Source organism: Alexandromys fortis, unplaced genomic scaffold (genome assembly GCF_014885135.2).
Source record: "Alexandromys fortis isolate MF-2015 unplaced genomic scaffold, M_Fortis_MF-2015_v1.1 scaffold_0, whole genome shotgun sequence".
In the NCBI taxonomy this organism is placed as follows: Eukaryota; Metazoa; Chordata; class Mammalia; order Rodentia; family Cricetidae; genus Alexandromys; species Alexandromys fortis.
This window is the reverse complement of record NW_026067949.1, coordinates 39,109,844-39,122,284: the sequence shown is the minus strand read 5'-3', so window position 1 is coordinate 39,122,284 and position 12,441 is coordinate 39,109,844. Positions and strand designations below refer to the sequence as shown.

Genomic DNA, 12,441 nt, shown 5'->3' with positions numbered 1-12,441 from the left:
TCACTAATTCTTCTGAAGTGGCTATGTAGAACAGCCGGGTTTTGCTGCAGTAATAAGATATTAGTGAACAGTGTGTCAGTCCAGCCTCACTCATTTTCAGCCCTGGAGAAGGATGCTTTGCTGTGAGTATGCTGACATATTTTGTGAAATAAATCACTCAATTTTCTGTGAAACAATGCTGTTCTTTTCTCTTAGGAATCCCTGGAGAGGCAGATCAAACATCCCAAATGCCTTATTGCAGATTTTAGCAAACCTGAGGTAAATACTTACTTTGCAGGTAGTAGAGTTGTAGATGGGATTTTAAATTTCTATCATTAAATTATGTTCGAATAAAATGAAGTTGTACTTCAGTAACTTGTCAGCTTTGATAATTAAAAAGCAGTTTAGTAGTGGGTAGGATGTTAATACAAGATTTTCTTAGCCATGTTGTTTTTTAGACATTTATTCATTTTGTGTGCAAGGGCGGTGGGAGGTGGGCAGTCGGGGTGGCACAGCACCTGTCTAGAGACTGAACTCAGGTCATCAGACCCGGTGGTAGGCCATTTCACTGGTCACAGGGTTTTATGTGGTGCAAGAAGAAAAACAACCTTAGACACATGTTACATTCTACTTTCTATCACTCGATCTGAATTTTTTAAAGTAAGTAAGAAATTAACAGTTTCCAAATTTATAAACCCTTAATATAAAAAGATTAGGTGTTCTTGTATAAATGCTTTTTGGAATGGTTTTAGTTTTGGTTTTTTTAGGCAGGGTCTCTACATAGTCACAGCTGCCCTGAAACTCACTCTGCTGACTAGGCTAAAGAGATCCGCTTTCTTACCTGCGTCCTGAGTGTGGGGATTGAAGGTTTCTGTCAGCACACCTGGCTGTACAAAGTTTTTCCTTTGTTGTTCAGCTAATGCTGCATGTGAACACCTAGTAAACTTGAGTCATTTGGAAATGTCTTAAAATACTTTACACTCTTGAAGTCAAGTTATTTAACTCTTCTAGTGGCATTCATCTTATACTTTTTATTGTGAGGGTGAAAGTAAATAATACTTGAAAAAAAAATTGCCCTAGTCCATAGCACTTAACAAATGCTAGACAATTTTTCCTGTTTCAAATAGGCACCTTTACAGATTCATGCCGCTATGCTTGCCTTGGACCAGTTTCAGGAAAACTACAATCGTAAGCCAAATATCAGGTAATGCTTTTTGTTTAAGGTAACTTTTCTCTTTTTTATGAAAACTGCATAAACATACCATTGAGGGTCACTTATTGGTAGGAGTGGAAAAATCAGTGTTTAAGAATGTTATACTGCATGGGAGCTTTTCATATTTGAAGACTTTAAAATCTGTAACTTTTAAACCAAAACCTGCTGATGTTGAACTGTTAATCTCTGGTAATATTTTCTAGCCTAAATCAAGAATTACAAAAGGTTTCTTGCCTTATAGGTTTACATCTAAATCTCACGTGCTGTCTTAGAGGACCATGTTTTGAAGTAATAGATTCATAAGAGAGTAACTTTGAAGTTAGCTTAAAACACGTATTTTATACTAGTGGATTTTCTTTTTCTTATTTATATATGTATCTTATGATTTAGTTTTGAATATGACCTTGGTGGCAATTCAAAAGATTGAAATTGAGGTATTTTGTTTTATAATTGTAGATGTCGGCAAGATTCAGATGAACTGTTGAAACTAACAATGTCTATAAGTGAGACACTGGACGAGAGGGTAAATACTTAAAAAATTGTGGTTGACTGAGTTTTGTTTATAGCTTAAATGTTCTCTGTATAAATATCTCCCTACATTTAGACCTCCTTGTGCTGCCTACTGATTCTCTGTCATTAAACTAGTTCTTTGCTTCATTTATTTTACTTTGTGTATCTATAAAATTAGATTAACTTGCAAGGTGTTGTGGACATTACATAACTTGGTTTCATAAGGTTTTTAGAATACTGTGTGGCATTTAATTCTTACTTGCTGCTTTTGATTTTATAATAGTGTTGGTTTTGTTCTGTGAATACAAATTTGTTTTAAAAATTTCTCCTACAAATACATACAGATTTTTATATAGACAAATATTTTCATTTCTCTTGTTAAGATACCTAGAAAGATATTACAGAGTCATGTAATACATGTAAAAGAAGATGATTAAAATGAGAAATTGCCCCTTTTTTGAGACTTTGTAGCCCTCTCTGGTCTAAAACTCAATATGTATGTAGACCATCCTCAAATTCAGAAAGATTCACCTCTCCTTACCTCCTGGTTGCTGAAAATAAAAGGGTACAGTACACTTTATGCCCACCCCTATGTGTTTTCAAAACAGACAGTTTTGCTTTCTCAAAAGATCTGGCTCAGTTTCAGTTGCAGCAACCTCTTCAGAACTCTATATTTCCTTTCTGATATAACAGCGTTACTATTTGAAAATGTATTGCCTAGATTTGATCTGCATTTCACTAAAGTATCAGTGAATTTATGCATATTTTTATATGACTATTGTACATTTTTAATTATTTTATTTTTTAACGATTAGAGTTTCTATAATTTTTAGCTTTTGAGTCTTTTTTTCAAACACATTCTATAAATACTCTCTTTTACTTATTTATCATTTTTTTCTAATAGTTTATGCTTATTTATTTCTAAAAACTTTAGAATTTTGCAATTATAACTTCAATCCCAGGACCTTATCATGCAAGGCAGGCACCTGCCACTGAACTACATCCACAGCCATGAGTGTTAACCAAGGCCACAAAGTTCTTCTGTGCTCTTCTAAAAGTTTTATAATTTGGCAGATTATAGTTTCCTTAAAAATCTTGTGGAACTCATCAGTGTAACAGCTCCTGGGCTTTGTTTTGTTGGGATGCTCATTTACTTCTGCTTCACTCTGTCTGCTCATTGTATATCCACTTAGTTGCTTTTGTATCTCTTGGTTCTATTTTGGTAAGTCATAGATATCTAGGAATGTATTCATTTTTTTCTAGATTTCCTAAATTATCAGTATATTTTTTATAGGTATTTCCTATTCCCCTGCATTTCAGTTTTATCTGTGTAACACACTGTTTTCTTCTCTAGTTTTAGTGATTTGAGTTTTCTCCCCTCTCTTTACTTTTGGTCATTTTGGCAGTATGTCAACCGTTTATCCTTCCACAGAATGAACTCTTCGTGTCATTATTTTGATTTCTACTGTGTTAATTTCTGGTCTGCATTACTTATGTGTGTAGATGGAAGTTTCTGTCCCAGTCCTGTAGTCATAACTTTTATTAATTATAAACTGTATGGCTTATTGCACAGGCTTATTACTAACTAGTTCTTACAACATAAACTAACCCCTTATTCTTGTCTGTGTTTAGCCACAAGGCTTGATACCTTTTCTCAGCAAGTCATTCTCATCTTGCTTCCTTTGCATCTGGCTGGTGACTACATCTCATCCCAAATTCTCCTAGTCTGGTCACCCCGCCTGTACATACATAAATATTCCTGCCTGGATACTGGCCAATCAGCGTTTTAATTAGCTAGTACAAGTGACAAATCTTCACAGTGTACAAGAACATTATCCCACAACATCTGTGTTATAACTCTTATCTGCGTTACTTCTAGTACCACTTCATTTTCTTTGATTTCAGTTACTGGGTTGTCTTGCTGTTCATATTTCTGTGCTTATACATTTCATTCGTACATCTGTTGGGAGATACGTCTTTTTCTGGCTTTGTATCATGGTATCTGGAAATTCTTCTCTTGAACTCTTTTTTTTTTTTTTTTTCGAGACAGGGTTTCTCCGTAGCTTTTTGGTTCCTGTCCTGGAACTAGCTCTTGTAGACCAGGCTGGCCTTGAACTCACAGAGATCCACCTGCCTCTGCCTCCCAAGTGTTGGGATTAAAAGCGTGCAACACCACCGCCCGGCTTCTCTTGAACTCTTTTTTTTTTTTTATATCCATGTGATTTATTGTGTTTATTATAGGTAAACAAAACTTTTAGTAGACAAGAGAGAATGAATACAAAAGAAAAAAATGAAATCCTTTGAACACAGTCCAAAAATACATTCAGTGGGAATTTTGCAAGAAAGGTTAGGAGACGTTCCAAAGATATCGACCTGTAGAGCTGGTGATCTGGAAGGACAAGACAGAGCCAGCAGCAGGCCTGCCTTAGTGAGAGAGAGTCTCACATTTCTCCTTTTCCCTCACTGCACTAAGCGACAAGTGTTTGCCAACAGGCAGCACAAGTGCTGTGTTCTCTTGAACTCTTAATCCTCACTGCTGCTCAAGGAGAGCTGACCATAGTAATGCCAGTAACAATTCAAGAGCAAACCAGATGCATAAAGTTTTTAAAACAACTCAATTAGAATATAAATTACACACCTAATAGAAGACAGGAAATACGTTAGGAATTAGGATGAGTTAAAATGTAAAAGTATTAAAAATTAAGAAATAAGATAATAGAGAAAGGAAAAGATAGAAGGCAAGATATGATAGGAAATAGAAGGTATTGGTGTAGTAGATAATGAATTAAAACAAAACAACAGAAAGGAGGATGATGTTTCTTCCTTGCTGAAGAGTTAGTAGGTGGAGTTGCTTCTTTTTATTCCCTCAGGCTTATCATTTTGTAGTGTGCTTGATGTGGGGGACAAGAGTGTAGTAAGTTCTTTTCTCTCTGAACTCCAGGGAGATTAGACTGGGACAAGCTGTCTTCAGCTCGGTCCTGACCTGGCCTTCCCACAAAGTCTATGCTTCTCTGACTACTGCTTCCTGAATTCTTGTCTCTGCGTGCTCATACTGAGTAGTATAACAAGGCTGGAGTCACAGGGCTCACACTGTTTCTCTCAGCTGAAGTTAGGACTTTCTGGTTAGATGCTGTTTGACATGAGACGTGCTCTCCTGCTACAGGCACAGCCATGAGAAATGCCCAAACAGTGGCTGTGTTTTTACAGTGTCTCTGGGCCTCTGAGATTGGGTAGAGAGCAGTCAGGCAGAAGCTTTCAGTGCTGGTGAAATGCTTGCAGAGGAATCCTTCATGCCCAGCTTCCCAGCTGTGCCATCTGCTTCCTTCTGCAGTGCAGGTGGACCTCCCATCACACAGACATGGATCATACTGATTCTCAGGGTGCTCGCCTAGCCAGTGTAGATGGGGAGACCTTGGGCTTAGAGATGTATTAACAAACAACAACAACAAAAAGTCCAACTTGATTTGAAAAAAAAAAAAAAGAAGACCTTTCTGAGGATGATTCTCAACCATTGTTGCAGGGAGCAAGTTCAGAACCACAGGAGTCCCTTCTGCACAGGTCACAACTTGGTACCTTCCTAAGAGGATTTCCCCTTCCCTACTGTTCTGCACTGTTCAAAATGAGAATTCAGTGTTTCCTCACACATCTAAAGTTTTAGTTTCTAGATGTATACCTGATGTTGTATATGTGTGTAAAGGTTATATACACACACAGCAAAAAGAGAAAATAGAAAACCTTTTTTGAAATCGTTTTTGTTCTGTCACTTTTGTTGTTGTTGGTTGTTCTTTACTTATTCTTTTTTGGGTTAAAAGTTTTTTCTTTAGTTTTATAAACTTAAAATTCCAATTATTTTCTTTTATGTAGCTAGCTTTGTAGGACTGTTCTTTTGGCAAAAACTATAAATTGTACATAATCATTTTACTCTAAATGGTAGAATAGATTACAGTCAGAAAAGCGAATAAAGTGAATAGAGGCTAGTAAATAAAAAAGCTTCTTAAGGCAACATGAAAATTGGTATTTTTATCATGAGATTAAGGGATTTTTATTTAGGAAGGAAATCAAGTCGTTTGGGGGTTTTGTTTGAAGTTAAGTTCTAATAATATTGGTAATTAGTCATTGAAGTCACAGATACCATGAGAATACTGTTCGTATTGCTGTGGTCTGTGGTTTGTGTTTCAGCCTGAAGTGAATCATGACATTGTGCACTGGCTCTCGTGGACTGCTCAAGGCTGTTTACCCCCACTTGCTGCGGCAGTGGGGGGTGTTGCCAGCCAAGAAGTATTAAAAGCTGTGACAGGGAAGTTTTCTCCTTTGTGCCAATGGGTTAGTTCACTTTTTTCCTATTTCTTTACATTTTAAGTTGAGTATTTCCATCCATAATATGAACGTATTGTTAATTAAAATTTGTATAAATATATTAGAGAAGGAAAGGCAAGTGACATAATTTCGTAATTGAAATTCTAAACTTAATTCTTTAGTCAGAACTACCAGGTGAATATATTTTGTCTGTTGGGATATAAACCAGTTGTTCTCTAAGATGTATTTTCTATCACATAAAATAAAAATAATAAGTTTTCTATGCTATAGTTTTTTTTTCATTCACTTGGGCTCTTGTATTTGTTCTGTAGAAATTTTGCCATCGCAAACCTTTAGGCTTCATTTTTGATATCGCCTAAAGATGGAGGATGTATGAATGGTGTAAATATAAGAGCCATGTAAGATAAAAAAACATCACAAGTACTAAAAACACTCCGTCTGTTACCATAAGGAAACTAATTGGCAAAAAGTTTGCACACATTCTTCAGGTCGTTTCTGTTTGAGTTTTTAACATTGCACCCACATGTATCATTTCCCTACTAAATTATTTTAAATAGATAACAAGTTGATTGGTGGAAGTTAACATCATATGAAATATAAATTATGCTATTAATGTAGTTATTTTATAAAGGTAAACATTTGGGGCTGGAGAGATGGCTCAGAGGTTAAGAGCATCCTGAGTTCAATTCCCAGCAACCACATGGTGGCTCACAACCATCTGTAATGAGGTCTGGTGCCCTCTTCTGGCCTTCAGGCATGTACACAGATAGAATATTGTATACATAATAAATAAATGAATAAATAAATATTTAAAAAAAAGGTAAACATTTGGTTATGTTTAAACTTAAAATGAGTTGTTTATAATATGAATAAGACTGGATTCTTTTAATTGTTATTGAAGTAAATTCTTTTTTGTACTAAAAATGTTGAAATTGTTTTCCTGGATCTTTTTTTCTATAATTATATATGTGGTTAAAGATGACATAAAATATATACAGTTGGAAAGTAGGTCCAGAGTGGGTGCCTTCTTCTCAAGCTAATCGTACTGCTTATTCAAATGTAACTAAAATTGAATAGGACTTCCAGAGGTTTTCTGTAGTTACGAAAAACAGAATTTGAGGTAAATCCTCTGAAGATTAAAAAGCAAATTACCCTTGGGATGGATGAATGACATGAGTTGAATTACATACTTTATAACAATCCTTTCAGGTTTCACGGGTTTTTTTTTTTTTTAAGAATATATATTATAAACATTTTCTAATATTTTACATTGAATTGCCATTTTGTCATCTCTTCTCATGATTAAATAACTATCAGAGAAAAGCAGTGATTTTTTTTTAAGTGATTTATGCACAGTTTTTTTTTTTTTTACTTTCTCTCTCAGTTGTATCTTGAAGCAGCAGATACTGTCGAATCCCTAAGCAGTCCTGTTCGTGAAGAGTTCCTCCCACGGTAATGCCCAAAATCTGTCTAATTTTTTTCTTAGTATCTCTTTAAGAAGCAAGAGATTCAGCAGTTTTGCATAAACATGTGTCTGTCTTAGGTGTCTCTCCTCCTGATGTTTTTCTTCTTGACTTGTTTCTTCTCTGCCTAGTGGGTAAATATTATAGTAGTGTCATGATTTGTTAGTACATGATCCATAGTGATAAGGAGTTTTAGATTTTATCCACTGAGAGTAATTAACATTTAAATGTTATATTAGTGTAAAAGATTGATAAATGTCATTTTTATATATAAACCATTCTCCATTTGAGGCTATAAGTCTTTTTCAAAATCAGTTAAAACTTTATAGAGATTTTATTATGCCAGAAAACCACATCTCTCAGAGGTTTGCCTTCAGTTTAAATGAGTTAGTAACTCCAAATGCCTCTCATCGACTCTGCTAAGAACTTTTTTAAATATTATGATCTTAGTAGTTCTTTTTCTTGAATTCAGTAGTTCCTATTTATATGCAGTTTAACTTCTTGATATTTTAGTTACCTGTAAAATATCAAAAATTAAGAAATGGAAAAGTGCAGAAGTAACTATTGATAAATTTAAATTGCATATAGTTGGGTATAGAGTAATAATGCACACTGTCTTTTCTGGGCTATGACTCATCCTTCTGTCTGCCCATAAATCCTTTAGATGTTATCTCTGTTGATAGCAGAGTTTCTCATGTTCAAAGTAAGCTTTGTGGTTGTTTGAAGTGAACAGTGTGCTTCAAATACAGTAGTGATGGTACTGGCAGTGGTAATATACCAAGGAGAAGAAAGTAACATGCAGTCTTTATAGGAGAAAGTCAATGTTTTTAATCTAAGAAATCAAAAACAGGTGTAATATTACCAACATCTCAGAGTTGTTTTGATTTTCATTTAAGAGTGTTAAACAATTCTTTAAGTGTATTTTAGCCATTTCTCTGTTTAGATCTGTGTCCCATTTTTTAATTGGGTTATATGGTATTTTGATACCTAGTTTTTTGAGTTCTTTGTGTATTTTGGAGATCAGCCCTCTGTCAGATATAGGCTTGGTGAGGATCTTTTCCCATTCTGTAGGCTACCGTTTTTTGTCTTATAGCCAGTGCCCTTAGCATTACAGAAGCTTCTCAGTTCCGGAAGGTCCCATTTTTTTAATTGTTATCTCAGTGTCTGTGCTCCTGCTGTTGTATTCAGAAAGTGGTTCCTGTGCCGATGCATTCAAGGCTTCTTCCCACTTTCTCTGCTCTCAGGGTCAGTGTAACTGGACTTGAGTCTTGTGCATAGAAATAGATATGTATCTATTTCTCTTCTTCTACATGTTGACATCCAGTTATGCTAGCACTGTTTGTTGAAGATGCTTATTTTTTTCCATTATATATTTTTGGCTTCATTGTCAAAAATCAGGTGTTCATAGGATGTAGATTTATATCAATGTCTTCGATGTGATCCATCCAATCACATGTGTTTTTATGCCAATACCAAGCTGTTTTTATTACTATAGCTCTATCCCAACTTAGGCCCTCTACATGTATGTATGTGACACTTAGGTAGCTTGGTCTGTTGGTAAGTGATCTCACTGTTGGGCAGTGAGATCAGGACCTGTCTCTGGCACTTAATTGGCTTTTGGGACCCTGTTCCCATGCTGGATTTCCCAGCCCAGCCTTTATAAAGTGGGAGGAGCTCAGTCCTACTACAACTTGATCTGCCCATGGGAGTGCCTGCCCCCTTCTAAATGGAGACAGAGAAGGAGTGGGTGGATGGGGGGGAGGGGTAGGTGTGAATAGGAGAGGAAGGAGAGAAAACTGGTCCATATGTAAAATAAGGGAAAAAATATTAATTAAAACAAAAAAGCTTTACATTGAGGTTGTAAAGATTTGGTAAGTCTAGCAGGAGTAGTGGCCATGCACATAGTTGAGGACAAACCTGGGTGTCATAAGCAAGACCTTGTCTCAACACAACTAAAAATAACTAAGCCAAAACTAAATGAAAACATAAGTTTTAGCTGGGTATGGTGATGGTGCACACCTTTACTCCTATCATTTGGGAGACATAGGCAGGCGGATCTCTGTGAGTTTGAGGCCATCCTGGTCTACACAGTGAGTTCTAGGATAACCAGGGATATACAGAGAAACCCTGCCTTGTAAAACCAAATAAATAAATAATTTTAGAAAGAAGAAATAATCTAACCACAACATTGCAAAGAAGTGGAAAGAAATGTGTTAATTTTTCTTTGGTATTCGGCCTACAGATATTACCACAGTGTGTGGTGTTATAAGTTTATAAATTATGTATAGTATAAAATTTAGTATGCTTAGGGATCAGTATAATCCAAAGTTTCAGGAATCCACTGATGATCTTAGAATGGATCCCTCATTATAAATTAAAGTCATCTTTACTTAAGTCATTTCGATATTGGTAGGGTCTTTTCTCTTTCAAAGAAGGTAGTTCTCATGAATTAAGGAAAAAAATTTTATATAAAATGGATTAATTAAAGTATAATTACATCAACTCCCTCTTCCTTGTCCTCTCTCTGACCCTGCCAGTACACCTTACTCCCTCTCAAATTGATGGCCTTTTTTTTCTAATTTGCTTTATATATATATGCATAAATATCTAAACACATTCTGCTAAGTGCAGTTAGTGTGGTTTGTGTGTGTTTGGGTTCAGGGTTGTTGGCTTTGTATCACCACTGAGGGGCTCCTCTCTGGCAGCGACCTTTTCCTCTTAGCATCATTAATTTCCTCTGGATCTTTGTTTAGACGTGAGAAGGGATGGAGGAAACTCTTACAGTATGTTCTCCTTTAAAGCACAATACTAAATTGTTATTAAAAATAATAAAATGTATTTTTTGTGCCTGTTTTTTTGGTAAATGTTTCTCCAGAGGAGATAGATATGATGCCTTGCGAGCCTGCATTGGAGATACATTATGTCAGAAGCTTCACAATCTGAGTGTCTTCCTAGTAAGTATGAATAAGAATGGGAATAAGAAGTGTGTTCAACTGCTGTTTACTGTCAACATCTGGCTCTAAATGAGTGACTCACAAGTCATATAACCCCCAGAGCTTAAGATACTGACTCTCTGGCCCTTTCCATAAAACATTAGCCAATTCATAATCCAAGGAATATGCATTTCAAAATAAAATCTGAATATAATAGCTTTCAACATTAAATGATTTTCTAGAAGTATTTTTAAAATGTGGGGTTATTTTCCTCACTAAATTAAGAAATGAGCAAATGTGTTTTCTTTTTTTAAAAAAAAAAAGATTCATTTATTTATTAGGTATACATTGTTCTGCCTGTAGGTATTGCCTGCAGGCCAGAAGAGGGCACCAGATCTCGTTTTAGATGGTTGTAAACTACCATGAGGTTGCTGGAAACTGAACTCAGGACTTCTGGAAGAGCAGCCAGTGCTCTTTAACTGCTGAAACATCTCTCCAGCCCATATTCTCTTTTTAAAATGTCTTAGAATTGTGTGAGAGAGATTTTTCTCAAGAGCATAACTTTCTTGGCAAGTTTTAAAAATAATACTTGATTTTAACAATCATTTCTATAAAGTAATATTTTAAAGATTAATAATTGCTGTTGAGATTTTGCATGTAGATGGAACTTCGTATAGTAATTCAGTATCTGTTTTACTTAAAATTCTTAGTAGAATTGTCTTAAACTTCACCTTTCAGATCAACTGACAAATATAAAAGTAAAAAAAAAAAATTCATAGAGTAATTCTGGGTTTGGATGGGTTTTATTGTTTTGTTTCTGCCATTGTTTTCTGTCCTGTGTAAAAATGAGTTCTGTGTTCAGCATTTTCTGTTTAGAGGAAGTGTTATAAATAGTATGTTCTCCTTATTTGTGTGTGCTTTTTTTGCCTTTGAGACACTTACAAGGTCTTATGAAACCTGTACAAGTACAATCTGTCACAAATGAATCACAAATGGTCATTTTTTTTTAAATAGTTTTTATTGTAATAGCATTTAAAAGAAAACTGACTGAAAATGTTCTCTGTTGAGTAGGCATAGTTTTATCGTCTGACATTTACACTCTACTCTCTTCAATAGGTAGGATGTGGTGCCATAGGCTGCGAAATGTTAAAAAATTTCGCCTTACTGGGTGTTGGTACAAGCAGAAAGAAAGGATTGGTAAGATACAAGGCTTTTGAGAGTTACATGTTTGTATTTCTGGTGCTGCGCTTTTCTGAACTGTCTTTGACTATTCCAGCCTATGTTTCAAGTAGATCATTAAACTAAGAATTGGAAGATTTTAGTTGTCTTCTGGTCACTTTAAGTGACAAATGCTGTTTCTTTGTTCTTAACTTTCTGAAATTCTCAGAAACTGAAAATGGGCTATCTTTTCTTTTGTAGTCACCATCCAGATCAAAATTAAAAAGCAATGTTTATTGTCATAACTTTGCAAACTGAAAACCGTGTTATTATTTTGTTATACTGTTGTTAAATATTAAGAATATTTAAACATGAGAGATGACATTAGCAGGTTGCAGAGAGCTAATATAATTTAAATGGTGAGTTTCAGACAGTGGGAATAGTAGATAACTTTGGCATTTTACAGTTAAAATTTCTCAGACTGAGTTCATTGCAAAATAATGGGCATTTAAAATAATTTTTAGTAGTTTTATCTTTTAAGATAAAAAATTTCATTACTGACTTCATATATTTATCTTGGTAACTACGAAGTTCGTATATTTAACTTAGTAAATAACGATGACACTGCACAGGTAACTGAAAAGTAGATGATAATTCACATTTTGTCTTATTCTAGTTTTACAAGGAATTCATTATTATCATAGCTATAAGAGGTACATATTTATATTTTCCATGCTTAGCATTTCCTAAATTGTGCTCCATAAACCACGAGTCTACTGACTTAAAAGTCATTTGATTTTAAAGAAAGAAAGAAAAGAAAAGAAAAAAGAAAAGAAAAAATTTCTTTACTATAAACTTGTGGGTCACC

At 34.9% G+C, this 12,441-nt stretch overlaps 1 protein-coding gene across 1 annotated transcript in view; it reads left to right on the top strand.

Moving 5' to 3' along the window:
* The window catches only part of Uba6 (ubiquitin like modifier activating enzyme 6), a 59,600-nt gene that overhangs the window by 18,612 nt on the left and 28,547 nt on the right, over positions 1 to 12,441 (top strand). The window contains exons 11-17 of the mRNA XM_050149831.1: positions 196 to 258; positions 1,107 to 1,183; positions 1,649 to 1,715; positions 5,882 to 6,025; positions 7,404 to 7,471; positions 10,358 to 10,436; positions 11,532 to 11,612. Coding sequence (XP_050005788.1) covers positions 196 to 258; positions 1,107 to 1,183; positions 1,649 to 1,715; positions 5,882 to 6,025; positions 7,404 to 7,471; positions 10,358 to 10,436; positions 11,532 to 11,612 — 579 coding nt within the window. The remainder of the gene's footprint in view (positions 1 to 195; positions 259 to 1,106; positions 1,184 to 1,648; positions 1,716 to 5,881; positions 6,026 to 7,403; positions 7,472 to 10,357; positions 10,437 to 11,531; positions 11,613 to 12,441) is intronic.